This window comes from Neolamprologus multifasciatus, chromosome 10, assembly GCF_963576455.1.
Source record: "Neolamprologus multifasciatus chromosome 10, fNeoMul1.2, whole genome shotgun sequence".
Lineage (NCBI taxonomy): Eukaryota > Metazoa > Chordata > Actinopteri > Cichliformes > Cichlidae > Neolamprologus > Neolamprologus multifasciatus.
Window position 1 is genome coordinate 10,654,345 of NC_140448.1, and position 26,855 is coordinate 10,681,199.

The following is a 26,855-nucleotide window of genomic DNA, read 5'->3' on the forward strand; positions in this document are numbered from 1 at the left end:
GTACTTGTGCGGTACTCAAATTGCACATGAAGCATTCTCCAATTATTTGCAACATTTGACTCTGAATGTCAAAACGCTACTTACCAATTATGATATAAAAATTATTGTAGTTAGGACGATGGATTTACACACACTGACACACTAAACAACTCCACAATGCAATTAGTTTGTGGTCTTGCATGCAATGTCTACAAAAAGTAATATACCGCCTATGGCTAGCTATCTAGTGCTGACATCATAATTGATACTGATAATGGAGTCTCCTCCTGGTTCAAATTATTTGGTGGGCCACCTATTTTCCACTATAAAGCCATGGAGGTGACCACTGAGGCCTCAGTCACCCAGGCCTGAACACCAGTCAGCAAATAGGCCTGGCAACAATTTCACATTAGCAACTGCCAGCAACCTCCAGCAACCACATGCCGACTAGCAGCAGAATACACACTTTTCCCTTGCGACTGGTAGTTATCAGGGAGGGGACACCAACAGGAGTTTTAGCAAAAGATTTTTACACTGAGCCCTAGCAACCTCCAACAATCACTTGCAATCAGCCAGGGAATACACATTTTTCCTTGCGACCAGTGGTTGCAAGATGGTTGCCAATACGTCTCTAGCTCTGTGTGACTGAAGACTATATGTAAAAAGTGTTAAGAGCTCCACAGACAATTTTTTAACATTTGAGTACAACAAAAGTGTACATGGAGAGAAAATGACTGCATACTACTAACTATAGAAGTATGTAGGACTTGAGTTGCTATGCAAGAATAAGGTCTTTTCTTTAGGAAGTCAAATATCAATTATAGTGTTTCTGTAGTTTCTGCCTAAAGTCCTGCCATTTAAAGATACAAACGAGACAACCAAGGGCTCTGGATCATTTGGATTTACAAACTTCTCATATTTAAAAACCATTACCAGTAAAGCCAGACTTTACTTATGGCTCTCCACTTAACTATCGATTGCCATTTCACTCCTTTTATCTCTGCATGTAACAATACGAAAAGCCTGAGCTGTTGCTACTACTCCAGATGGAGCTACACAAACAACTCCAACTGTACAAGTGAGGGAAAAAAACAACACTGTGCTTCATATTTCTTTCAAGAGCAGAAAAAACAAGCCTTCAGGCATATCCCTTTCAAGTGCTCAACCCACGAAGCTCCCAGAGAGCTGTTTTCAAACTAAAACATTTGAACTGGAAAAGTACCGACTTGCAGTCGAATTAATAAAAACAGGAAAACAATCAATGCAGCAAATAAACTCTTCAGCATGTTTTTATGTAAGGACATAATGTAAATGATCTCCATATGTTAATATGGCTATAACCCTGCAGGGAAACAGCTGAGATTAAGCTTGTAGTGAGTGCTTGCACACTCACCCGGGTGTGACATGTCTTCAGCCCTGAACAGATAACAGCACTGCGAGAATCTGCCTGAACACTGTAGCATGACGAACCCCCAACCCAGCCCTCAGCTGCCTCTGAGTCTGAGCAAAATAAACCGGTATTACCAACAAAGATTAAGGTAAAGGTTCTGTTACTAAGAGGTGAACGATTCTAAGAAAAACATGAATATAACACACAATAAAAAGGATGAGTTTGTGCACGTCTTCCTCTCTAATCATCCTCATTGCAAGCATACAGAGCGCATCGAAGGAGCCGTCCAATCCGATAGATCCTGACCACTAAGAAGAACAGGCCGATGAAATATGCATGACAGGAGAAAAGGCTCCCTGCCGTAGCGCACAGAAACTTTCTGCCTCCCTCTCTCTGAGCGTAAAACATTGATGGCAGCAGTGCTTGGCGGTGCAGCAGCTGAACCGCTGTATTGAGTGCTGAGCTGAACCATTGGAGGGTTAGCAAGTTCACATCTAATTCTGGACTGCACCCACAGGACCACTGGGCTGTAAAAGGAAAGAGCTGGGCAGTTTTGCCTGGAAAAAAGGCTTTTCCTGGTTTAACCAAGGCAGTCATGTATGTGTCTGAGTATTCAGAGTATAAAGTTTGCGCGTGTGTGTGTGTGTGTGTGTGTGTGTGTAAGCAGTACCAGGCAAAACTTCTAGTTTAGGCTTCTTAGCTATTTAGGGGCTAACTGTGTTAAGCTCTTCAAGATACCTGGAACAACCTGACTGAAAAATGAATTTAAAAACTTTGATTTACTTTTAATGTGAATGAAAACTTCAAAGGTATTTTATAGCGAAGAGTTTTTTTCAGTTGAATTTTATTCATATAGTGTAAGAATATAACATGTCATGTGACAACGTGGAACAAGAGTTGAACCTCTTCCTGCAATGTTGCTACAAGTACAAACGTCTTGTGACAGGTAGGGACAAGATGTAGCACATTTTAAGAAGTCAACATCCATCCATCCATCCATCCATCCACACCTACAACTAATTCAGAATCACAAATTAACCTAAGATTCACGTCTTTGAACTGTGGGAGGACACCAGAGGACCCAGAGAGAACCCACGCAGAAAGGCCTCAGTCAGCCGGTGGATTCAAACTCCATATTCAAACTCCACCCACTGTAGGGCTGCTCAATTAATCGAATTTTAATCTCGATTACGATCTGGGCTTTCAACGATCATTAAAAATGACTGAGCCGATTATTAGCCCCTCCCTCGTGCTTTACTCTCGCGCTGCTCCGTGTTGCAAATCGAGCGCACCTCTCTGCATTTCGAACACGTGTCACAACAATTAAGAGCAGCAGTCCCCAACCTTTTTGGCGCCACGGACCGGTTTATGCCCGACAATATTTTCATGGACCGGCCTTTAAGTTGTCGCGGATAAATACAACAAAATAAAACTAGTACCGGTACCGAAAAAAAGAAAATTTATTCATAACACAACTGAAAAGACCAAGGAAAAGCGAGTGAACGATAAAAACGATAACAAAATAACGCTGAAAAACCGATAAAAACCCTGAAAACTATACATTTCACACCTGAGCCTCAACTCTCGCGGCCCGGTACCAAACGACTCACAGACCGGTACCGGTCCGAGGCCCGGGGGTTGGGGACCGCTGATTAAGAGGACCCGAGGGAAGCTCGGAAAGCTAAGCAGAAGTTATTTGGAGAGGAGAGTGACTGCCGTTGGTTGAAAAGAGAGGTAAAAAAAACTTCAGTGGTGTGGAAACATTATGGGTTCGTGGAGTCAGACGTGGATCAAGTAGACATAGTGTGTAAACTACAGTGTCGTAGCTGCACCACAGAGCAACACTGCAAAGTTCACTAAACATAGATGTTTACATTTTTCATTTATTTTTTATATTGCAAACATTTCCACTGTTATCAGTATTTGCACACTATTTTATATTATTTTTTGACAATCTTTAAAGTCATTATTCAATACATTGTTATTGTTAAATAAATATCGTCAAATAATCGAGATCTCAATTTCAGTGAAAATAATCATGATTATCATTTTTGCCATAATCGAGCAGCCCTAACCCACTGCTGCCTTCTCGCTGTGCAGCAACAGTGCTAGCCACTAGGGCTGGGCGATATATCGAGTTTTTAAAAAATATCGATATATTTTCATACGAGATATAAGATGTGACAATATCCTTTATAGTGATATAGTCTATGTTACGTTATAATTATACTTGTGGAGCCACAAGTTTGCCTCTCTTTTGTCCACTTTTGTCTCTACGCAACGTTACTCGGCCTCACCTCTCCTTCACTGAACACAACTCCCCCTCCTCCCCCATAGCTTCACCTGCAGGCAGCGACAAGATGGACACGGCAAATCTCCGTTAGCGAGTTGTGGGGCTGGACGGTGTCAACGTGTTAGCGAGCTAACCGCGCTAATGAGCTAACCACGCTAACGAGCTAACCATGCTAACGACAGCCCAGAGGGGCTGCACGGCCTAAAATCCCTTCATTTTCTCAAAAGTTGACAGCGCGCCTTATGTATGAATTCAGGTTGTGCTTACTGACCGCGAACCGACTTTAGGTGGTACACGGCGCTCAGCAATCTGTCAAAAAATGTTTTAGTACGACTTTGGTAAGCTACGGAGATGAAGCGCTTGATGGATTGTCGGAGCATTACGGCTACCGTAGTCTGGAGCCTCGCGGAGTGATACGTACTGTGCTTCAATGTAATATTACCGTATTGTGTGTGTATAAGGGCCATAAATGGCACCTGTTAAGAGACATGGTTACAAAGAGGATTTCAAACTCAAGGCTGTCAGTCACGCAGTAGAAGTTGGGAACAGAGCAGCTGTGAAATCTGTCTTTGTTATTATGCTCAGCGTCTGTTAGTTTACATTTTGACTGCACAATTATGAGCTTTTTGTTATGCACAAAAACAGCATTGTTTTCTTTTATTTATGGAGCATGATTATTTAATAAATGCTCATTTCTTTTTGAGTAATTTCTTCATGTAAATCTATGCTGTATGTAAATAAAAATGTCTGTGTGACATCTGGGACACAGTGTGACTTATGGCTTTAAAAAAATATCGAGATATATATCTTATATCGCCACCCAGCTAAAAAATATCGAAATATGAATTTTGGGTCATATCGCCCAGCCCTACTAGCCACCTCACCACAGTGGGCACCATCACATGTACCCTTAGAAGTTTCACATTTTAAAGAATACATCTTCCCAATACAAACACACCTACACTGCCAAACTTTATAGTAACCGTAGACAAATCTCCACATGGCGAGTTTCTCTTTATATAATCAATCCAGTTGCACTTCATAACTGCAAGTTCCCTGCAGCTATGAGCTTTTATTTCTAACTGCAGGGAACTTGTGCATAATATAATGAACCCCTGGTCTGCTGTATTGATACTAACTATTGTTGTAACTATTTAAACACGTCACAGTAGTGTAACTTCTTTCCCTTCCGTGTGCCCCACTCCTAATCCCAGCTACTGCTATCTGCTGAACCGAGTATATTTAAGTGCACAGTGTGAAGGGTTTAATGACTAACCGAGTTCTGCTGTCACAGAAAGTTTTCAGGGCTGAGCTGTAACAGCATTTCTTGAGTTATGACAAAGAGTTCCATTATTTGTGGTGATAGCCACAATTTCCTGCTGCTAAGTGCCTCGACAAAGCTCATGCTACGGAGAGTGCATTATGTTCCGCTGACAAACAGCAACTTTAGATTTTTTTTCACCAGACTCACTCAGACATCGAAGATTTTCGGTTTTTAATAATATGAATGTCAGCAAATTATTTTTCCCACTTTTGCAAAGGAAAACATGACAACCCTGCGTTGCACCACTAAAGGGACAACACATTTACTTGCTAATCTCAAAGTCATTTTTATTGCTTGTCATGTTGCTCAAAGCTATTGCACAGTGCTAGCTAACTTTAACCTAAACTGCACGTCCACAACATGCTTAACGTTTAATATAATTGAATACGTTCATGGTTTAAGTGTTTTAAGTGACAACAGAGAAGACCAGCTCACACCTGGCAGAATAGGTGGAAGTGTTTGTTATTTTGTTACAGATCTAGTAGAAATAACACCAAGGTTTGTCTCAAAACTTGGTGTTTTACTTTTGGTCTCATCTATCATTTATTCATCATATTCTTGCTTCATGTCTGGTGATTCTACACATGCAGTTGTTACACCACCTTCCCGCCTTCATTCCAATGTCATTTAAATGCAGACTTTATAATCACTGCCCAAATAACTATTTGGAGGTGCTGTCAAGATGGTCGCCAAGTGGAAAGACTTCCTTCAAGAAGGACTTTGCCGATAGCGATCAAGGAAATCTATCCTGTTCCATTGGGGCAATCAAGTTTTCATTTTCCCTTATAGCATCATGGCTTAGGACCATACCACCCTGAACAGGGCAACCTCGTCTGCTCTCAGAAGCTGAGCAGGTCAGGTCTTGTTAGTACTTGGGAATACCCGGTGCTTTAGGTGTTTAGAGCCTGCAGGGGCTCAGGTTGAACAGTGGGTCATCTACCATCGGAATGGCAGGGGATTAATCCCTGATTCCTTCAGTCTGCATTCCGAAGTACCCTTGGGCAAGAAAGTGAACCCCTGATGTATCCATGTGAGTGTGTGTGTGAATGTTAGAAAGCGCTTAGGCATAGATAAAAACATTGTATGACTGTCTGTGTGATTGGATAAATGAGACTTGTATTGACAAAGTGCTTTGGGTGCACAAACAAGTAGAAAGGCACTACATAAATACCAGTCCATTAACCATTTACCATTTACATGGTGAAAACAACACTCAGATAGACAATCTAAACATTAGACAATGCACAAACATCAAAGGCATGCAATTTTTTTTAAATGGCGTAATCACATCCGTTTATATATCATCTACACATTTCATCCATCAAATACATCCTTGCTATCTATTCTGCTCCATTAGTTTGCACTCTAATGTTGCTTTAATGAAACATGAAACACCTCTTCTAAGTGACTAAAGCTCAAATCTTTGTATATTCACACCTTACTCTAATCCATTCCAATGAACTCTCAACTAAGTAGTGATGAGCAAAATGTTCTCCACTTCTTTTGACTCAGTTACTTTCAGCACCTCAAAATATAGTAACACAGCACAACATGTGGATGCTGACATTTCCACTGTCTGTCACAGTCACTATAGAAAACATGGTGATCAAAACAGGTTTCACTTCTTGCTGGAAGGAGAAAAGTGACAAAGAGAATCTTGCTAGCAGTTCATTTCTTCCAATCTGCGAGAAAACTCACACCGTCAAAAGCCAAACTGATGATATGCACAGCACAAAGAAAACCATTGTTCTTAATCTGCTTGCTACATTTTATCAGCCCACTTTGATAGCACTCTCTCAACACATACACACATACTTGTAGTGCTGGGAAAACAAACACTCTTCTGATCTACCCTCCTCGGGGCTTTGTGGGCTCTGTGAAACCTCTGTCTATCTAGACAAGAGTCAACCTGGAAACGGAACAAAGACTCAGCTCCTCGCTTCGCATTGTTATTTAGCAAAAGCTGTAGCTATAATAGACACACAGAAATGGATTACACACACACACACACACACACACATAAAAACACACACACCAGAGGCTTGCCAAAGACTTATTCTCATTTTCCCAAAGCAACATTGATCTGATACTGGAGTCAGACAGAGAGGTATGAGAGTCTGGCTGTAAGCAATAAGAACCACTTTAAACACATCATTAACCATAGCCTGTGAAAGTCCACCTTTGTCAATAAAGATTTAACCTGGCCAATGAATCTAGTCTCTAATTATGCTTAGTTAAATGCCCCTTGCAGGGTTCTAAATAAGCTATAGGTGAGGACAAAGTTTATGTAAATAAATAAGAGGAGACAAAAAGTAACAATCAAGGGTTTGTGTATCTGAACAGAGTGGGTAGGGGCAACTCAACCCCTAAGTTTTTACATATAATGTCAGAAAAACAGGTCAGGACACCTGTAGTCGCCCTTTCTCAGAGAAGGAAACAGTTCTCAACAGTGGAAACACTGTGTTTGCTTTAGCTAGGGGTGCTGCCGGTGTAGAAAGTAGAGGAGGCACTACCAAACTCTGCCACTGACCAAAACAATCACTGCTGGCAAACTGGAAATACTCCAGGAAATACTCACCGACAGGGAATACTCCTTTTTTCCCTAGTGACCAGTGGTTGCCAGGTAATCCCAAATCAGTCTGTAATCCTGTGTAAATGGGGCTAAGGAAGCTCGCAAGCATTGACTGATGAATTAGTACTCCACCCTGTGGTCACGTCCAGCCACATCAAGATGGAGGTCATAATGCTACCTCCATCTTTTATATACAGTCTATGACTATTACACACGATGCTCAATCTCACGTCACATGTAGAACTTTCAGCATGGTGTGTGTACACAGAATTACAGTATCAAATACTGTTTTTTTAAACCAGGAGAGGCACAGTAAGCATCTTTCACATATTACAGTCGGTCTAACGCACAAATGAGGAATTACTCTGCTGTAAATGAAGCACACATGAACCGTATCGTCTAATACAACTGCAGAAAAATGCTTCACCTTTTGTACCACATGCCATTAAAATGGTCCAATGCGCAAAGCAAGAAGTGTGAAGGCCAGTACTAAGCAGCGACATCAGCCGTGGTCGTTATTGGTTTATTAAGCTCAAGTGCCGACACGACTGCTCTCTGTTTACGGGACCACTTCTCTGTTAGAGGGAAACCAGCGGCCTGATGAGTCACATGTAGCTCTGAACCAATGACCTGTGTTAAGGAGGCATAATTGTCTTTTTACCGCGGGCTCTAAATCCATCCTCGCCTTCATCTCACTCGCTTAGTCCCTCCATGCGGACTGTTGTTGCCTAGCTGCAGCTGTCCTCAACTTGTGTCTTTTTTTTGCTCTTGTTTTTGACCGATGGGCAAGGTCGGCTGTTTTTTTTTTTTTGTATTTTTCATATAGAATCCCAGTAACAGGTAGTGCTATTAGAATGGATCTAATAGTCTAATAGAGCATGGAGTAGTGAAGGATGTCTTACAGCACAAAGCAAAAAACTGAAATCAGTTCAATTAAAAATATTTTTTTCATCATCTTTCATAAGAAGGTAATCTCTTATCTCAAAAATTATACATTTATGGATCGGTAAGTATGTATGCGATTGTGCTGATGTGTGTCTTCACGTCTCTACCGACCTGCAGCCATCTGCATGTATCCAGCCAGGGTGCAGATCCTTCTCTCACATCCTCCACTGGGCAGGAAGATGGTGATGATGGCCAACAGGGAGCTGACAGCCAGCAGAGCACAGCCTCCCGAACACAGCACCGCACTGGTCTGAGGAAAAACACAAACACAGGACAATTTAATTTTATCTCCACCGATTCGCCCGCAAGTACTCTGAGCACCACGTCGATAAACCCACATTTTGAGCAGCGGGAGCAAATGTGGAAAGCTCCTGTCATTACCTCACTGTCAAAGATTTGGGATTTGTTACAAAATTCGAAACCAATCCCCAAAGCCAAAAAGTCTTTACTTTGGTGTTGTGTAATCTCACAGTTAATCCCCCACTAACAGGTTATTAGCTCTCTCAGCTGGAAAACAGCAATGCAAGGCCAAACAAGAGGGCACCGTCCTTATTCATTACACCTTCACTTAATCACACACATGCTGAGAGCAGGAGAAGCCAAACAGAGGCAGAAGGCCAACAGAGAGAAGACATTCCTCCACAACTTTTATGATAAACCACAACTAAATTTAGAACAAAAAGTAAGGTGTTTGGTCGATTTTTTTCTATGCTTCTTGCCATTAAATCCTATACTGTTGGAAAGCCTGTTTGTTTTCCTTTGATGGTGCCGCATTTGTAAGGAACACATTGAGTATATGGGTTGAGCCCATGAAAAAGTTACCAAATCTTCTTTGCCAATGCCAAACAGCTGCTCTTGTTTGGTGTTTTGGCGTCTTGGATTGGATGATTGTCTGAAGTCTGAAGCAACGAGAACTATTGGCGAGTTAAACATGTCTTCTTTTAACAAACAGAGGCCTCAGTAGCATGCAGAAGATCCATGCACAGCCACAACATACTGGCACCTCCTCCTCATGCTGGTAGCGAGCTTGGTCACACACTGCTGTGGGATGGCGTCCCATTCTTCAACCAGCAGTTGCCGCAAGTCAGCCAATGTGGTTGCGTTGGTCACCCTGGTAAGGACAGCACGTCCAAGCTGATCCCACAAATGTTCAGTGGGGTTGAGGTCAGCACTGCACATGTTCAGTGGGGTTGAGGTCAGCACTGCACACAGGCCATTCCATCCTCTCCACTCCCAAATTCTGGAGGTACTCTCTGATAAACCCCGCTCTGTGGGGGCGAGTGTGGCCATCTTGGAGGATAGAGTTCGGTTCCAGAGCAGATTTGACAAGTATTTTATTGGTGCAACCCACATACTCAACTCTGCTGTTCATACCTTACAAAGATGGGCTCATTATAAGGGAAACAAACTGGCTTTCCAACAGTATAAGATTCATTGCCACGAAGCATTGTTACATCAAAGAAATAACTGAGCTAGACAAAATTCCTTCTTTTTGTACTAAGTTTATATAAACATGCATCCTGGGGAATTTGGCTCTTTGTCCTATGAATGTTTTAACTGTTTTTCACCGGGATCACCTGTGCTCACCTGTCCTCTTCTGCTTCTAGTTTTAGAGACTCCTAAAAAGTGGCAGCTAAGTTTAAAAGCCACACAGTGCGTTAGCCCTGAGAGAGAGTGTGTCTGTGTGCGAGTGAGCTTGAACAACCTGTGTGTCTTTGTGGAGTGGTTTGATCTGCATATCCTCTCAAACTGACTCTCGAGAAAGCCCCCACACACCCTCATCAGCACACTTTAAAAGGTGTCCGTCGTCGACAAGCACGGCGCACAGACAGCGGGCTCAAAACAGCGCCACATCAGCGATTAGCATGCGGGCGGGGGCGATCAGAGGGAAATGTCTAACATTCACAGGGGAATTACAGCCCTAAAACACATGTCATTATGCATGTTCCTGATGTGACTGACGTGAATGGAGGGAGGATGAAAGCGGAGTGATTTCCATGCCCGACAGAAGATTTAATTAGCTTGTTCTGGGTGTTTGGCAGAAAGGGGAGCAGGGAAATACTGAAGTGCTGTAATGCTGGTGGCAATGATGATCATTATTCTTTTGACCTTTATTTGTCCAGGTCTGCAGAGAATATCCGGTCTGCTTCACAAATGGACAGCATACATAAACAGTGCATTTGCACACATTTACATCTGGCTTAGCTTCTTAAGAAGTGTAGGATAAGTGCCTTGCTCAAGGGCACCTTGAATACAGCTATAAAGCAATAAAAAGGAACTCTCTGAGCTGATAAGTGATTTTATTGCAAATCATTCGGAGGAACATTAAAGGTTTCATTAAATTTAATTTAAAGTCTAATTCCATCATTGTTAAGCCCAGTGACAATATCTCAGTCCTCCAGCAGAGCAGCATCTGGCCACTTAGGTCTTCCTTTGTCATGCACAGCTGCCCAGAAAGCTCCACACAGCACAAACAAGCGTGCAAGCAAATGGAGAAAACCTCCTCACCGGTTTGAGCATTTAAATAAAACACTACAGATATAGAAAAAACAAGCAAACGACTAAATACATAAAGGCGGCAAGCCGCTCTGACTGTAATGAGTTCCAGAGCTGTTTGCAGAGGGCACGAAAAAGTGATGAATGACCTGATGTGGCTGGGACACCATTTTTTTACCCCATAGGCTTGTCTATTCTGAAGATACTGATGTTGGTTATTCATGCTCCTTGGGTATGAATAATTCTTTTTAATGTAATAAACACAATTTTTATTTAAACAGAGTATTAAGGGAGCCTAATCTTACATGTTTTAAATACATGGAAAGAAAACTTGTTATTGACTTTAAAGAAGTAGACTAATATATTCTAGCTGCGCAATGCTGGGCTGTGAGCACTGCTCCCACTAAAGGACATCAGGCCTTCTTTCCACCTTTGTGTCTCCTACAGTTTGGTCAGTAGTCTGCTGGAGGTCATTCTGTAGGGCTCTGGCAGTGCTCCTATTTCTCCTCACACAAAGGAGCAGGTCCTTCTGCTGGGTTTATGCCCTTCTCCAGGTCTGCCCAGCTCTTCTCACAAATGGCAGTCTCCTGGTATCTCCCTCACACTCTTTAGACTGTGCTGGGAAACACAGTAAACCTTCTTCTGACAGCTTGTATGGAAGTGCCATCCTGGAGGAGCTGTGGACTGCCCATGCAACCTGAATAGGCTGCACGTACTGTCTCATGCCAACGTGTCAACTCGAGTCTTATCATTCATTTTTAACTGAGTGTACAGCCTATATAGACAGCGCAGGAGGGAAGCCAGCTGAACCTCTGGGGCTGACTGAGTGAAACTTTAAAAAGTTTTCACAGTTTGTAACCTTCACCATCATGGTTTCTGCACAAAATCAAACATAAATAAACAAATAGACATCATGCATATTCAATCAGACTTTCAATTTGCAAGAGTTTACTACGGTAATACATTTAGCATTAATGTAATTTTCTTGTATAATTCCATTCGGTTAGACTACGAGCAGTATGGCCGCCTGTTGGTGACGACTTGAAGAGCTACAGCTTTAAGGAGCTTCTGCAGAGACTACATTTATCCCCTTATGGATTTACTCTTTGATAACTAGGACTGATCAATTCCACCACCCCCTCCGCATGTAAGCAGTCATGTGATGGATTGTTAAGATACAAATACTGAATATACTGTAGATGCTTCTTATATGCCATTAAGACCACAGCTGCTTTTCCTTTTTTCTTAGTTTCTTTATGCCTGCATGTCAGTGAAATAAGAATAGATAAGATGCACTTAAAAATCCAGATAAGGCATTAACTTCGGTGTCCTTTGTTCATCTTCCCCTCTAACCAGAATGATATTCATGTATGCAGGGGAATGTCTCGTTTCTCTCCACTGCTTGATCTCGGCGCGCCCCGTGGGCTCAGAGTGTGCAGCGTACCTCCCACCCTGCTGTTCTCAATTCACTGTGACACTTAGAGGTACATCATTTCTCATATAGGAAAGTACAGACAAAGAGAAGGAGGACAGCCATCAGGTACGCTTTACCTAAACAATAATAGACGAGTTATGAACTCGGAATCATATGAATTAAGTTCAACAACGATAATTATCACAACAAAGTCTAAATGTGTTAACACTGTAAGCTGCAAATCAAGCTTATTTGTGTATTTTCCCCATTTTTCACCAGCTTATTTATCTGCAAGCAGTAATAGATTTATACACATGACATTTTCTGTGTGCCATTTAAACACAGCCCCAGAGACTAATAAAGGCTATCAGAGCACTACAGGGCTATTTTTACAGGAAAACAACCAACATTTCAATTAACAGTGTCCCAATTCATCTAATTCCAATATTGTGTTCATGTGTGAGTGTGCTCTAATGGAAAAAAAAACTATTTTACTTAGAGACAATGCAAAAATATTTAGGAGGCCTGTACTTGAGTCGTTCGGAGCGCAAGTTAATTTAGTAGAAAATGAGCTGCTAAGAGTGCTGGTCTTTTCACTGATTCCTCCTAAATAGATTGTAATTATGTGTGAATAACTGGTCGAGCCACCGCAACAGCTGGAGAGACACGCGGAGGGTTGAAAGAGTGGAAAATTGTGACGAGGGGAAAAAATATATATATATTTTGAGCTGAATACAAAATGAGACAAGCAGACATGTCTTAATCTCTTTGTCTTCCACTCTGCTGCACTCTGAAAACTTGTTTTGGAAACTAATCCTCTCAGGATATTGTGACTGAAGGTGTGCTCAAGCACTCAAGGGGCAACGTCAACGTCACAATCGCAATTAATACAGAGAATAACCCACGAGCGCACCATTTAATCCCACAATAGTCCTAACTGGCCTGCAGCCTCTAATATAACCACGCAAGTGTTACAATGTTGATAAAAACTAAAGGCCACAAGCAATGATACAAATGTAAGCCTACCTGGCACTGTCATAAAGAAGCTTTATTGGTTTCCCACAATAAATGATCCACATCCTCAGCCGGCTGGAGACCAATAACCTGCTCCAATACAAAAAGCCACACAAAAAAGCGCCATCCAGCTGCTTTGAGTAATAAAGGGACATCATGAAGGGGACTCTTTGATTTCAAATTACATTATGGAAGTCTGGGATTACACTGTACGGGCCAATGAAATTTCATTGTCTCTTCAATGGGGAGTTACAAGATGGAGATTGCAAGACATGTCTCATTAAACGCACTTTGCCTTTCCGAGTCTGGACGGAAGGGCAAAATGTTTCAGCGTGGGGCTGTGGAAAACGGAGGGTTTCTGCTCTCCAGAAGCGGCGGGCGGAGGAGACAGTTAATGCTCAGCGCCGGCCCTTGACAGAAATAACTCCTCCACTTTACAATCGAATGCCTCGTCTTTATGGAGGACAAGAGGTGAAGCGAGAGCACTGCGGATCCAGCAATAAGCAGACGTGACGAGTTTACCATATTGCTGGAGCGCTCTATTGTGTGCGTGTGTGCGTGCTTTAGTATATACTGTAGTGAACCTGTGCAGGTGTATCATCTGCACTCAACTGCTGCCTCATCCTCTGTATGCTTGCCTCAGCCCTTCCATCAGTAATCAGCATTCAGCAAAGCTGAGCAGTCGCACTAAAGCATCAGCCTTGACGTGTTCTGCCTTGAGGATGCCATTTGCACTGTAACGCAGCTTCCTGGGATGCTTCCTAAACACCAGAGGTCTTTCTGCTTCAGCCATCACACACGCCTATACAGGAATCAGCTGAGATTTCTCCTGTCCTCTCCTCTTTCCATAAACTGTTTCCTTTCACCTGTGCTGCCCTCTGCGCTTGTCGTGCAACTTCATCATCTTCCAGTGGAACCACGATTACGCTGCCATTCTGAGCACTAATAGAAAAACGCCCCCCCGCAACGGCCTCTAAAGCAATGTGCTGAATTATACATCCGTCCCCTCATTGATCTTCACCGAGAAGTGACTGAGAGAGGGAGCGTTATTTGGATAAGTATGCGTGTGTGTGTGTGGTGGTCCGGAGAATGGCCGACGAAGGTGTGTGTGCAGAGCGAATGCGAGGCGGAGAGGAGACGAGGGAGAGAGAGAGAGGAGCGGAGATTAATCACCTGACAAGTGGATGGAGTGTCCATTTGTGCCTCAGGGACAGGCTGCAGATAGGATGTGACATTCAGGAGCACTTAGGAGGACATGGGAGTGCATGCTTTTCCCTCTTGAACCCTCTCACACAGACACACAGACACTCATTGGGACGCAAACAGAAAGTCATGGAGAGTACAACATACACGTTCAGGGGGGAATTCCTATTGTAAGGCCATGAGGTGGAAACACAGAGTCATGAAATGCACAAGATATTATCAGCCATAGAAAACCACTTGTAGATATGAGATACATGTTTGTGGGCAGTGAAGTACAGTGGAGACGAATTTTACTGAGATAAAGAATGATGGTAAAAACTGGTAACACAGAGCCAGGTTTGTTTACAGGAATGTGAGCGTTTGCATTTGCATGGCACAAATGGGCAAACGGAAAATTTCACATGACAATGGCGTCCTCTGAGCATCACTGATGTGTGAACAAAAACACGGGGACCCAAGTATTCCTTCTTATGTTGTGTCATATATATGTATGTAACTTTTGATCTTAGGCATCTAAAATTCTAATTTCCTTTAGTTTTAGTCTAGTTTTAGACCACTTAAGATCATAAGATTATCATAGACTAAATCTAAAGTTAATTTAGCCGTAAACATTTGTAAAAGCGTAAAAGTCAGTCTCTTCCTTCCAATTCTTGACATTTTGTTGTGTTTTTCATGAGAAACACAGGAGCTCCACCCACCCCACCCTGTTTCTCCACTGCACAAGTACATTACTTCTGATTGGATCACTTCCAAACTCATCCCGCCTTTCCACACAACATAATTAGTTCTGATTGGATCTTGTCTTTCTAGAATGTTTCCACTTAATTTTTATTCATTATTCATGAAAGTATCAATACTTTCCATCATAGCATTTGCTCTTGTGCTTTAGTTTTTATTTAGCTATCATCTCACAACACGATCTCCACATGTACATTTATTCTACTTTAATCGCTTTGGAAAACACTATCTAACACCATTAATGCTGTGGTTAAGGTTAGGGATAAGGTCATGGTTAGGATTAAGGATAGGTTTAGGGCTGGAATACAAGGCTGGATCGTGTCTTACCGCCGGGGTCAATCTATTGGATTCCATCCACAACCCGACGCGTCACTCTGGAATGCAGAAGGTTACCTTTCGCGTTCTTGAGGGACGCCTTGGGACGTGAAAAATCGTTGGTATGTTACGCATCGGGAATGAGAACGGGCTCCGTCTGGTTTTGATGAAAACAATGTTGAAAATGACTGCTCAACGAAATTAACACTTTGCACAAGCAATACCTTTGATACCAAAGCTCAGGTTTGGGAATCCTCGAAACACTCACTTTCAAATGGTCTCTTCCTAATTTTGGCTCTGTATGATGTCAAACCTTGCGTTTGCCAAAGCCAAGAAGAAAGCTGGATTCAAAGGAGGATGGCCTCAAAGTGAGAGGAGCCAAAACATCTTGTTTCAGACAGGCTAAGGCTCAGAACGATCATTTTGAATTGTGGATCCTGTTTTTTTAGTAGTCTGTAGGAATAATGACAGAACTGGAAATGAGCCCATGACCTTTTACAGTGACACTAAAGGGGAAAAGTTGGGGGCAAATTTGTTTAGATTACAAGAAATTTAATGGACAGCTGATTCCGTCTGGACCAAAAGGATCTTTTCCGGTGCAATATTATATTTCGAGTATAAACCACTGAAAGATTATTGGCTGACTAATCCGTGGAAGAAAGCGCTGCAGAGTTGCAAATAACATGCGACAGATAGAATATTTTTTCACACAGTTGGTTTAAAAGAGTTTTTGAGGATCAAAAACTGCAGTGGGCCTTAAGCTGTTTTCTGAATGTTGAGTCTCTGGGCTTTTAAACTCCCTGAGAAATCAATGGCCACCACTGTGACTCAAATGTAATGCTAATAAGCAAGAGGCACAAACTGGGGACACCAGCTTGGTTTAAAACCATGCACTATTACTCAGACTTGGGGAATCTTGGGAAACACTAGTGCAGTAAAGGACAAACAATGATGAAATCTTCAGTCCTAGCAGTAGCAGAAAAAGGTCTTAAATTGTTTTTTTTTTTGTGTGTTTATCGTCCGTACAGAAGTCAGCCTCGTGTAATTCATTCTTCAGGAACACGAGAGAATACATTCTCAAAGAGATGTGTTTTTCAGCACAGAAAAGGACGTTTTGGTGTCTAAACTTGATAGCTTTTCTCTACTTTGACATTCGTTTCTACCGTCCTGTCTCCCAGCAGTTGTTCACGGGAAAGAAACCTCACACATCCTTTCATTCCTTCACAGGGTTACAAAGACCGACAAGCAACAGCGTATCTTTTCTAATGTCTGTGTGGTCTCGGTAGTTTAAATGGAAAATCCCTCCACTGTTTCCACTTTATGTCCTCCGCCTGTCCCTCAAATTTATCACTGCAGTGTTTGTCCGACACACAGACACATTTCAGAGGGGTTTTTTTAATGCACGTTGGTATTGTCAAGACGATCCACCCCATCTCGTACAATAAACTTTTGCTATTTTGTAAAAAGAAAAAAAAAAACTACTCAAAATATTTGAAGCCATATTTAAAGGATTTAACCTTAATAATCCTCTCGTATGTTTCTGTTACCAGGTTCTTTCCAAACCACGACTTCGCCCCGTTACTCGAGCTCACGTTTTCTAAATTCTTCTTAGCTGAGAAATCTTTATGAACCTTTAAGATAACACACCCTGCTGCAACTTCACGAAACTTTGCATTAGAATTTCTTACGTTTCATGATAGCGGAGCGCGTAAGGTCAAGTGCCAGCTCTGATGTGATTATGTAGTGGGAGATGTGAAGAATTTTTATCAAAGTAATGACATTAAAATTAATAATTGAAAAATGTAAGTTAAATAATTCAGTCTGTGCTCCAGGGGGCAGATTTCTGAGTTTCAGCACATTTTTTGTGTTGTCTGAAAAAGCCAAATTTTCTGCATTAATTTCATTTTAGAAGCTGACTCACTGAGGCTGTTTTGCTCGTATGTTGTTTTTTTCTTCACAATGCTTATTCCGTCTGTCACACTGAGACTACACAGCCTGCAAAATGTTTAAATATGTTTGCTGATACACTACCTTTCTATCTGGGTGTTTAGCTTGTTTGTAGCTATAACTCATTAGATAAATGCTGTCATTTTTGCCCACCCAGGGGCATAAAAAGTCCCTCATCTTCATCACGTGTAGTTTTTGCAAGAACCCACACGGGACGCTCCCTGCTGCAATGCAATGCTTTAATGTGGTGTCGATTCGTCGGTGTCATGTTAAATGAAAACACCGTGGGAATCTCTTAGACACTGTTGCTTTCACACACCTACTATACAAAACGCACACACACAACTGAATGACCTGAGATGTGCTCATGCAGGAAACACTCCTGATGAGACAAGAAAACACACATAACGTTTTACTGCTAACTTTGTGGGGCATGCAGTGTATGTGGCATGGAGGGATGTTTGATTTGGATCACAGCTCAGGGTAGGAAGCTGGATCCAAGCATAGACTGCGTATTAAAGTTGGACAACACCCGCTGGTTTGTGGGCTCCTGTTCGTAGCCTCACTTTAGCATTTTTTGGAAATAACCATATTTGGTTAAGCTTCTGGTTCACAGTAGGAAGCCTGGTTAGGAAGCTGCACTCGTAGATTGTACTTGTTCTGTATCACACAGACAGAAATACCTGCAAAACTGCAGTAACAATTAATAATATGCACACCTACACCTACCTGCACACCTATACAGAAGCAAGTAGCTAGAGGCAATACAATCCACCTGGTGCATTAACTCTATAATATCTGACAGCACATATCCTTTTTACTGTGACTGGAAAAATGCAGTTTGCAGCACTGACCCACTTGTAATTTTTCACCCGGCCTCCTCAGAATTACCCACTGAATCATAAAAAAACAGGTGCACGATAGTTTCATGACAGCACTGGAGTACTGGTTACTCAACTTTCCGGACTCAGCACATTTTTTAAGGGGTAAATCTGGTCAAGCTCACGGCGCTCCAGTGTAGTTGGCCTGGTTCCAGTTTGCCCGAAGCTGCAGGCAGCTGCGTCCCTGCCAGGCCACTAACTACCTCCTGCTGTACCACCTGGAGACCAAAGAGACTTCACTTGTGGGCTCCAGGGCTGATGAATAAATCCAAATTATTGCTGATCAACGAGCCAAAGATGCACTTCGACCTGTCACCATAAACAAATTGCTAACTTCACAGCCAACGCAATCTCACTGTGAGCCTGAAGCAAGCAAATTATGGTATTAATCAACTATAAGCAGATTATGTGACTCTTAAGTAAATTTCTGAATGATTCGAAAGCAACGACAACGCTTTCTGAGAATTCCACAGTCTACCGGTTATTTCTGTCACTAAAATTTCCATTTGTGGTTTCAACATTTTGTCTTCGCGACACTTCATTTTCCCACATTTGTTTCTTGGCTTCTACTGAAAAAAATTATGCAGCCAACAAAAACAATTCCATGGCAGGAAGAACATCATTTGTGATGTTCAGCTTATCAGTGATGTACAAAGGGGGGGGCAGCCTAAACATTTCCACACCAACAAAAGAGAAAATAGGACCAAAGATTACTCCAGAGAGAAATTACTGAAGCTTTTTGCACAGTAAAAGCCATTATGTTCTATCATGTTTTCCATTTTTTGAGACTTTTAGAAGGAAAAAAAAGGTTTATTTCAGTCTGTGAATAGAAGTCTATGTGAATATAAACTGCCTGAGGTACCTGCCAGCCTGCCAAAAAAAAATCTTCAGCAGGGCTCTGGTCCCAGAACTGCAGGAGAAAGACATAAACCACCAGCTCTAGTTTCACTTCAGGAAGAGGAAATAGATGCATGCTGGTATGATCCCAAAGGAGAATCATCTTTATGAAACCCTCAGGTGGAGCAGCACAGGCAGACAGTGACTCATGTGGAAGAGACTCTTTTGGGGTGGGGGTGGAGGGGGGGGGGGGGTTATAGGACACAGAGAGAAGCTGCTATTTCAGGCAGTGCTCAGAGAAAAATACCCATCGCTCAACACTACATGAAACGGTGCAGACCTGCATGTCCCGCTGATTTAGATCAAAAGAAGCACTGAAAAATCAAAAGTGGGCTTTAAGAGAAAAGTTGTTGTTGATGATGATGATGATGATGATGATGATAAGGGCTCATATACTCGGTTCTCTTTATGGGTTAATCAGAAACTTTATGACAAGTGATCAAGCATCAGTCTGGCAGCGCTGAGCATTACCTGCCCACACACAAGCAAACACATGCCAGTCATTATGTGGCTGATTCCCACTGTGTTCCTACAGTGCAGAGATCAGAGCCGCAGCTCTTCCCTGGCCAGAGCAGAGTGTTTGCAGAGATTCATCACTGTGCCTCCGCCTGCTGCCATGTGCCTCCAAAACCTCACATCAGAAACATCATCTACTCCACACGGCAATGCATCCAAACAACAAGCAGCATCAGCAACGTCCTTTTTCTCCCCGATTCTATCCTTTTTACTTTCTCTCTGACTCAGTTAAAAATTTGGATGAGGCTCTATAGAAGAGATAAAAATGCGGAGTGGGGGGATGGATGGGTTATTTCAGGTGGTATATGGCTTCATTGCAGTAGAAACTCCTTAATACCACCTCTTCTCTGTTCTCTCCATTGCTCTCTAATTCATAATAGATCACACAATCGGACCAGATCAGGCAGGAGCATCAAATAGCTGGTTTGAAACTCTATGGGATCCCTCAAAGCCCGGCTTAATGATGACATCCTCAGAACCAGGCCAGAGGTTTTTATCCGGCTCAGATAATAGGCTACTGCTGCTGCTGGTGTGGGGGTGAAGAGTAGTGAAAAGGAAGCAACCCCAGGCAAAGTTTCTCCTTTCTCTTGTCTCTCGATGGATGTTGTAATTGAATTATCGTGCATCTGATACTTTGGTGTCAAACCTTCCGCTCGTCCTCCCTCCTGAATCTCTGCAAAAGATCCCAGCAGTGGCATTTGTCTTGTTTTGTCTCTTGGCTTTGAAGACAGCTGCTAATAAGAAATAGATGAAAAGCAGACTGTTTAAAATCTGAAATGAAGCGCTGAATGCATTTAGGGGGAAAAAAGAGAGACCATAACTTAATCATTGCTCATTAGAACAAACTTAGGCTTGGCATCCTAACAAACATCAGAGCTTAATTGGCGCACAAAGAGGCCGGATCCAAAAATTACAGTTGATCTTTTTACATCCAAAAAAATAAAATAAAATAAAATAAATCACGGCACTGCAGGAGAGACAGCGAGAGAATGGGATGATGGGAGAGTGTGAGATGAGAGGATGGGGGAGTGCAAAAGAGGGAGGAGCACTTTTAAAGAACCTTAAAAGAAAATATTGTAGTCTCTCACACTGCCATAATAACACCACCACCCACATACAGTAAGGCTCCATCTGTGTATGCCTTACCCATCTACTAGCTCTTTACCAGCCCACCTACTCAAACTAGTAAAATTAATTACCCGAAAAGCACATTTCTCTTGAAGTATTACTGGTGCTCTTAGTTCATTTAGAGGCTAACGCACAGTCAGCTAAATCACGACTGCCATAATTTATAAATAACAGACTGATTTTAATATGCAAACAATTTATTTTTATTTAAGAACTGATGACAAAATATTGAATATAGATGATAAAATATGAATTACAAAAAAAGTTAATTTGAGTTGTAATAAAACCAGAACAAGGCCTTTGCAGAGATGTTTTAATCTCTTTGGTATTCTCTGAGATTAAAATGATACATTTAAAATATGAAAACTCCCATCCGTTATCTTCCACTTATCGTTATCAGGGTCATTGGAGCTTATCCGACATACTGGACAGGTTGTCAGTATGTCACAGAGCTAGCACAGAGAGACAGACAACCATTTACACCTATAGGCAACTCAGAATTACCAAATAACCTAAACTGTCATAATGCTGCTATTGTTACACGAAAGCAATTGCTGTATCCAAAGCAGGATGTTGTTCCCCTCTGAATAGGCTCAGCTCAAATGATGATGTACCTAAAATCACAACTATTTTCTTTTTGTGTAATCTGATTACAAAGTAGCCTCAGATTTCCCAAAATGCACAATTATCTCTGGTGGTGAGTTTGATCCAACCTTGCAAAATGAAGGTTTTTAATATTTATTTGATCCTGTCTTATATTTATAGCATTCGTTCCTTTAGCTCTTTTAGTGGGAAAAACCATCTCAATGACAATATACACGCAGTTTTACAAGATAACCTCACAATATTTATGTCAGTTTTAAAAATGATAGAATAATTAATAAATGAAAAGAAAAGTATGACATTTGTGGGGTTTTGTCACTGAAATAGTCATTGTAATTGATTTAATGGCACCCGTGCTAATTAAAACAATCCGTCATCTAAAGTTATGTCGATCAAATCCGCTTGCTTTTCATTGCTTTTCTTACAGTGACTAATAATAACTGTCACACCTGTGTCATGCGACGTCAAATAATCAGCACTATGCCCGCAATACAAACGCTAATGAAGATTTTTTCCCCCCTCTGATTGCGTTTCTTTCTCTTCAAAGAAATTTGAATCACATCAGCAGATGAAGTGGGTCATTTCAGCCTGGATTAGTTAAACCGCACTTGATCAACAGGGTTGTTTGCCAGAAAAAAACATAACAGATTGTTGCATTATGGAAATGTTGGGTTAATGAACTGATGTTAAGTGTTTTAAAATTAATTAGCCATAAAGATTGAAAATGATTTGATGAGCTGCAATCCAGTTTGAACTGGATGACTCAGCCCACATAACCTGTGAGCTGACATATTTGTCTTAAATTACAATTACAAACCTTCCTCAGTTTGCATGTGGCTACTTTCTAACACACTATAGAGGACTTCCCATACTGAAGCACATCTAAGCTGTTATTGAGAACTTAAAGAGAGCGTGTGGGCTGGAGCGGAGGCCGTCCTTCAGTGAACCGCTCGCACTCATACCCTCAAAAACTCACACAGGCCCAGCTTGTTCTTGCATTTATGCATGATCTGCACTACCCCTGGTCCCAAGTGCCCATTTCATAATTCATGCATACAGTACTGTAGCAACTGGAAATGCTACCATATCTGCATCCACCACTCTGCTTCATTTCATCAGCATGTTAGACCGGCCCAGGTTACAATGACATTACACCACATTTCCTGACCCAAAAAAACATCCACCTAAAGGGCAACAACACCCTAATGCAAGGGTTTCTCCTATAGTTACAGGGAATTTGTACCACATGTGCATGGAAATGTTGTTAATTCATACACAAAATAAGTGCAAATGCAAAACTACCACAAATGCTTCAAGACAGGCGCACCGAACAGTTTTGATTTTACTCCTGTGTGTGACACACTTAATTTGCATTCATTGCAATCAGCATATTGCCACACAACCATTACTCTGTATAAGAAAATCCTTTATTTAGAGCTTGATGATGGAGAAACACGTGAAGTTATTCTAAGTGAGAATTGTGCTTTGATTGGTCAGTAGGTCTAGAAATGCATTTTACGCTACAAGCCACACTTTACCTTTTCAGAAATGTTCATACAAAACTTGCAGGAGGCACTTAAGAGTCTGGTCTACTTTTTTCACATTACTTCTTTGGTGTCGCCGAATAGACACAGGGAGAACACGCAAACCCGACACTGAAAGGCTCAGACATCAGAAGATTTGAACTCAGTATTTACTTGCTGTGAATTCCCAACCATGGCACTCAAGAGAACAAGAGAACCATGGCATCTACACATAAATAGTAAAAGATTTTCCCTCACGCTTGTAGATAACAACAGAACATGCAACGTGCTTTACTCATAACTGAGACATTTAAGTGACTGAGTTATATGTCTCATAGTGTACTGTAATGCGTTTTATCATTGAGCTTTGAGGCTCACTTTGGTAGAAGCGAGCAGCAGCGAGTGGGCTGAGATGCACCAGTTCTTCTTGATGATTACTGGTTATCCAGATGCATTTTGATAAAATCCATACTGGCTTCTCTCCACTACCTCTCAACCCTTCTAATTTCACAAAAACCCCGTGGTACAGTCTAGTCTTAGGATTTGGTCACAATTCAGGAGTCATTTTAAGTACATCTCTGCATCAGTACACATGCCCATCACACGTAACCATCTATTTACTCTCGGTCTCACTGATGGTAGTTATGTACAGTGGAAACACCATGGTATTAACACTTTTAAAGATCTTTATCAAGATGGCACTTTCTTAAGTTTGTCAGACCTCTGTTTAGAAACAAATCTTCCAGCTACCCATCTATTTCATTATTTTCAGGCACGGTATTGCACTTCTGCTCTCTTCCCCTCCTACCCTCTTCTTCCAAATGTCCCTTAAACCCAATAAGAAATCAATTATATCTTTAATATATAAACAACTTATGGATTCAGATGTCCATTCATTGGTTAAAATTAGATGGCTTGGGAGCGGATCAACAATGGGAGAAAGCAGTAGCCAGTGTCCGTTATAGTACGTCCTCATCCAGTTCAAGGTATTGTACAGAGTTTACTATTCGTCTTGTCTGTCTGAGATTTACCCACATGAGGTGGATCAGTGTGAGAGATGTCATGCCACCCCATGTGACCTGAGTCACATGTTCTTTCTGTGCCCAAGACTCCATCCATGGCTTCTGGAGTCATATTCAGTTATTCTTTCCAAGGTTCTTAGGACCCAGGTCTGCATGGACCCTTATTTATTTTCGGGCTTCCAGTTAATACTGTCCTAAGTAAGCGTACACACTTCAAAATATTAGCCTTTACATCACTTTTGGCCAGATGTTGTATCTTACTCCTATGGAAATCTTCAAATTCCACCTTCAGTTTATTTTTGGTTTCGAGATGTGATGTAATTTCTTAAATTGCAAAAGATAGGCCTAGCAGCAAAGTTTTATCATATCTGGGGCTCCTTTGTAAACTATAGCAAGTGATTAAACGTTTTACCAGCTGATTAATATTACCCCCGCCCCCCCCCCTTTTTTTTTTTGTTTTGTCATTTGTTTTTGGTTTTGGGTTTTTTTTGTTTCTTGTTTTTTCATTTTATTTAAGCGTGTGTGTGGGTTTCTGTGTGTACTATTGTATCTGTTTGTGTAAGAAAAAATAACAAATATGTGAGGGAAACAGACTCTATAGTATTTTTTTTTAATCCATACTGGCTTGTAGATGGCTGGCATCAGCAGTTGTGGAAAAGCTGGTGGAACTACTTTACACCTCAGACTTTATTAAAAAAAGAACCCAAAAACTAATTTTCACAATTCATGACCTTTCCTTGAACCCAGGGGTAGGCAACCTTTCTGATGGCGAGTGCCATTTAAAATTTCCTCAGAAGTCAGTGTGCCATATGATTGCATTAGCAATAAATTTAATAACGCTCTATATTAACAGTTACACACTATATAGAACCACTTTGTAGAATTATATTTGTTTGCAGATGTTGGCAGCTATCAGCGAATAGTCATCAGCTATTTTGAAACAAAAAAATAAACTTTTTATCCATAACAGCAAATGAACTGTACAACAGAAAATACAACTGCTATTTATGGTCTCCGCACAACAATGATAAGAAAAATAAACTAAGCCAATATGGCATGTTTGTTAATACAGAGACACACATGTTAATGTGATCTCTGGTCTCCCACTCAGAGACACAGGTCTCCAAGTGTCCAGCATTCAGACGGCTACCTGAGGACACTCATGTGAGAGAAAATCTGCTCACACAGATATGTAGAGCCAAATACTGTCAATAAGGCCTCTGCAATGCTCTGAAGACAGTTAAACTTGTCAGGTAGTGATGTCCAGCAGGTGAAAATGCAAGCTCCAAGAACACGCACAGCTGTGGATTCCAGCTGCTTCGATGTTGCATTAACTGGCATTAATGCAGCCAGTTAATGCGAGACAAGTCTAGCTGCTCATTAAAGATTTCTGGTTTGATCAGAAAATAAAACATTGGTCCATACTACGGATTCTAGTCTATGGATGTATCCGTGTATCTCCGTGGTGCTGATGCTGTGCTGAGCGGAAAGCCCCTGAAGCTTTTGAAGTGCTGGAAGGTGGAAAGCTAGCAACGTCCCTCTCACCAGTAGGCTAAGTTATTTTTAGCCAATTACAAGTTGAATCTGGTAGTTGGGGTTGTTAGCTAAGATACCGTCATTGAGAAGCGGCACAACTAATGTGTCTATGCAAGCTGATTTGCGATGTGCACCGCTGGCGCGGCCATTTATTTTTTGATGCACCTTCTCAGATTAATTCACTGCGTGTCGTGCCCAGGGCTGGACTGGGACAAAAAAACAGCCCGGGCATTTTGACTAGAGACCGGCCCACCAGGTATTATAGGAAGAGCCATAAAGCCTTTGAATGAAAACAAACGCTGTTGTGACAGTGATGTACAGTTTTGTTGGTATATGTATGATTTCTATACATTTTATATCAGATAAAAACTTTGGTTGTAAGATTCAGATAATTATTTAATAACTGTTCCCTGTTAATGCCATACCTGGCCCCCCTGGCAAAACTTTGCAAGATCCGCCCCTGCACAGTTACCAGCTGTCAGCTACTTAGAAATGATATTGGTGTTATTTGTCCGTCAGAAACAGTTCATAACTTCCCTTCAACTCATTCATGTCACCTAAAGGGTGAACCTGTTTCTCCATCACCTGTTCAGCTCTGATGATTCATCTCCTGGTTTCATCTTCATGTTTCCCTCTCACCAGATAACCAAACCGATATCATGACTAGCACTTTTTCGGGTCTCTCCTCGTCCTGCCTCCGAGCTCCCTCATCCACCTGCCAGCCTCCACCACTTGTTAATTTTACCGAATCTGTGGAAGCTCCGCGATGCCACCACCAAACAACTGAGTTATTTTTACACACCGGCCAGCATCTGGCCAATCCAATATACCGTTACAAAAAAAAATAAATCATCGGGCCATCGAGCAAATGCCTGGTATGCCCGATGACCAGTCCAGCTATGGCCGTGCCATCAGTTAACCCTTCGCGTGCCAACTGTGGCACGCGTGCCTAGGGTTGCCGACCCCTGCTTTAACCTAATTAACACCTTTCGGTTCGAAAGTCGAACCAGCTCTAACGTTTTAGCTCAGGATGGTGCACTGCTTTTAAATAAGTCAGGAAGTTTCTTTTTCTCACAAATCGAGAAGAAAGTAGATTTCCGCAGGGCTAATAATTAAAAT

General features: G+C 41.7%; 1 protein-coding gene across 1 annotated transcript in view; it reads right to left on the bottom strand.

Moving 5' to 3' along the window:
* Positions 1-26,855, bottom strand: part of lhfpl7 (LHFPL tetraspan subfamily member 7) — a 128,895-nt gene that overhangs the window by 84,041 nt on the left and 17,999 nt on the right. The window contains exon 2 of the mRNA XM_085173882.1: positions 8,615-8,753. Coding sequence (XP_085030008.1) covers positions 8,615-8,753 — 139 coding nt within the window. The remainder of the gene's footprint in view (positions 1-8,614; positions 8,754-26,855) is intronic.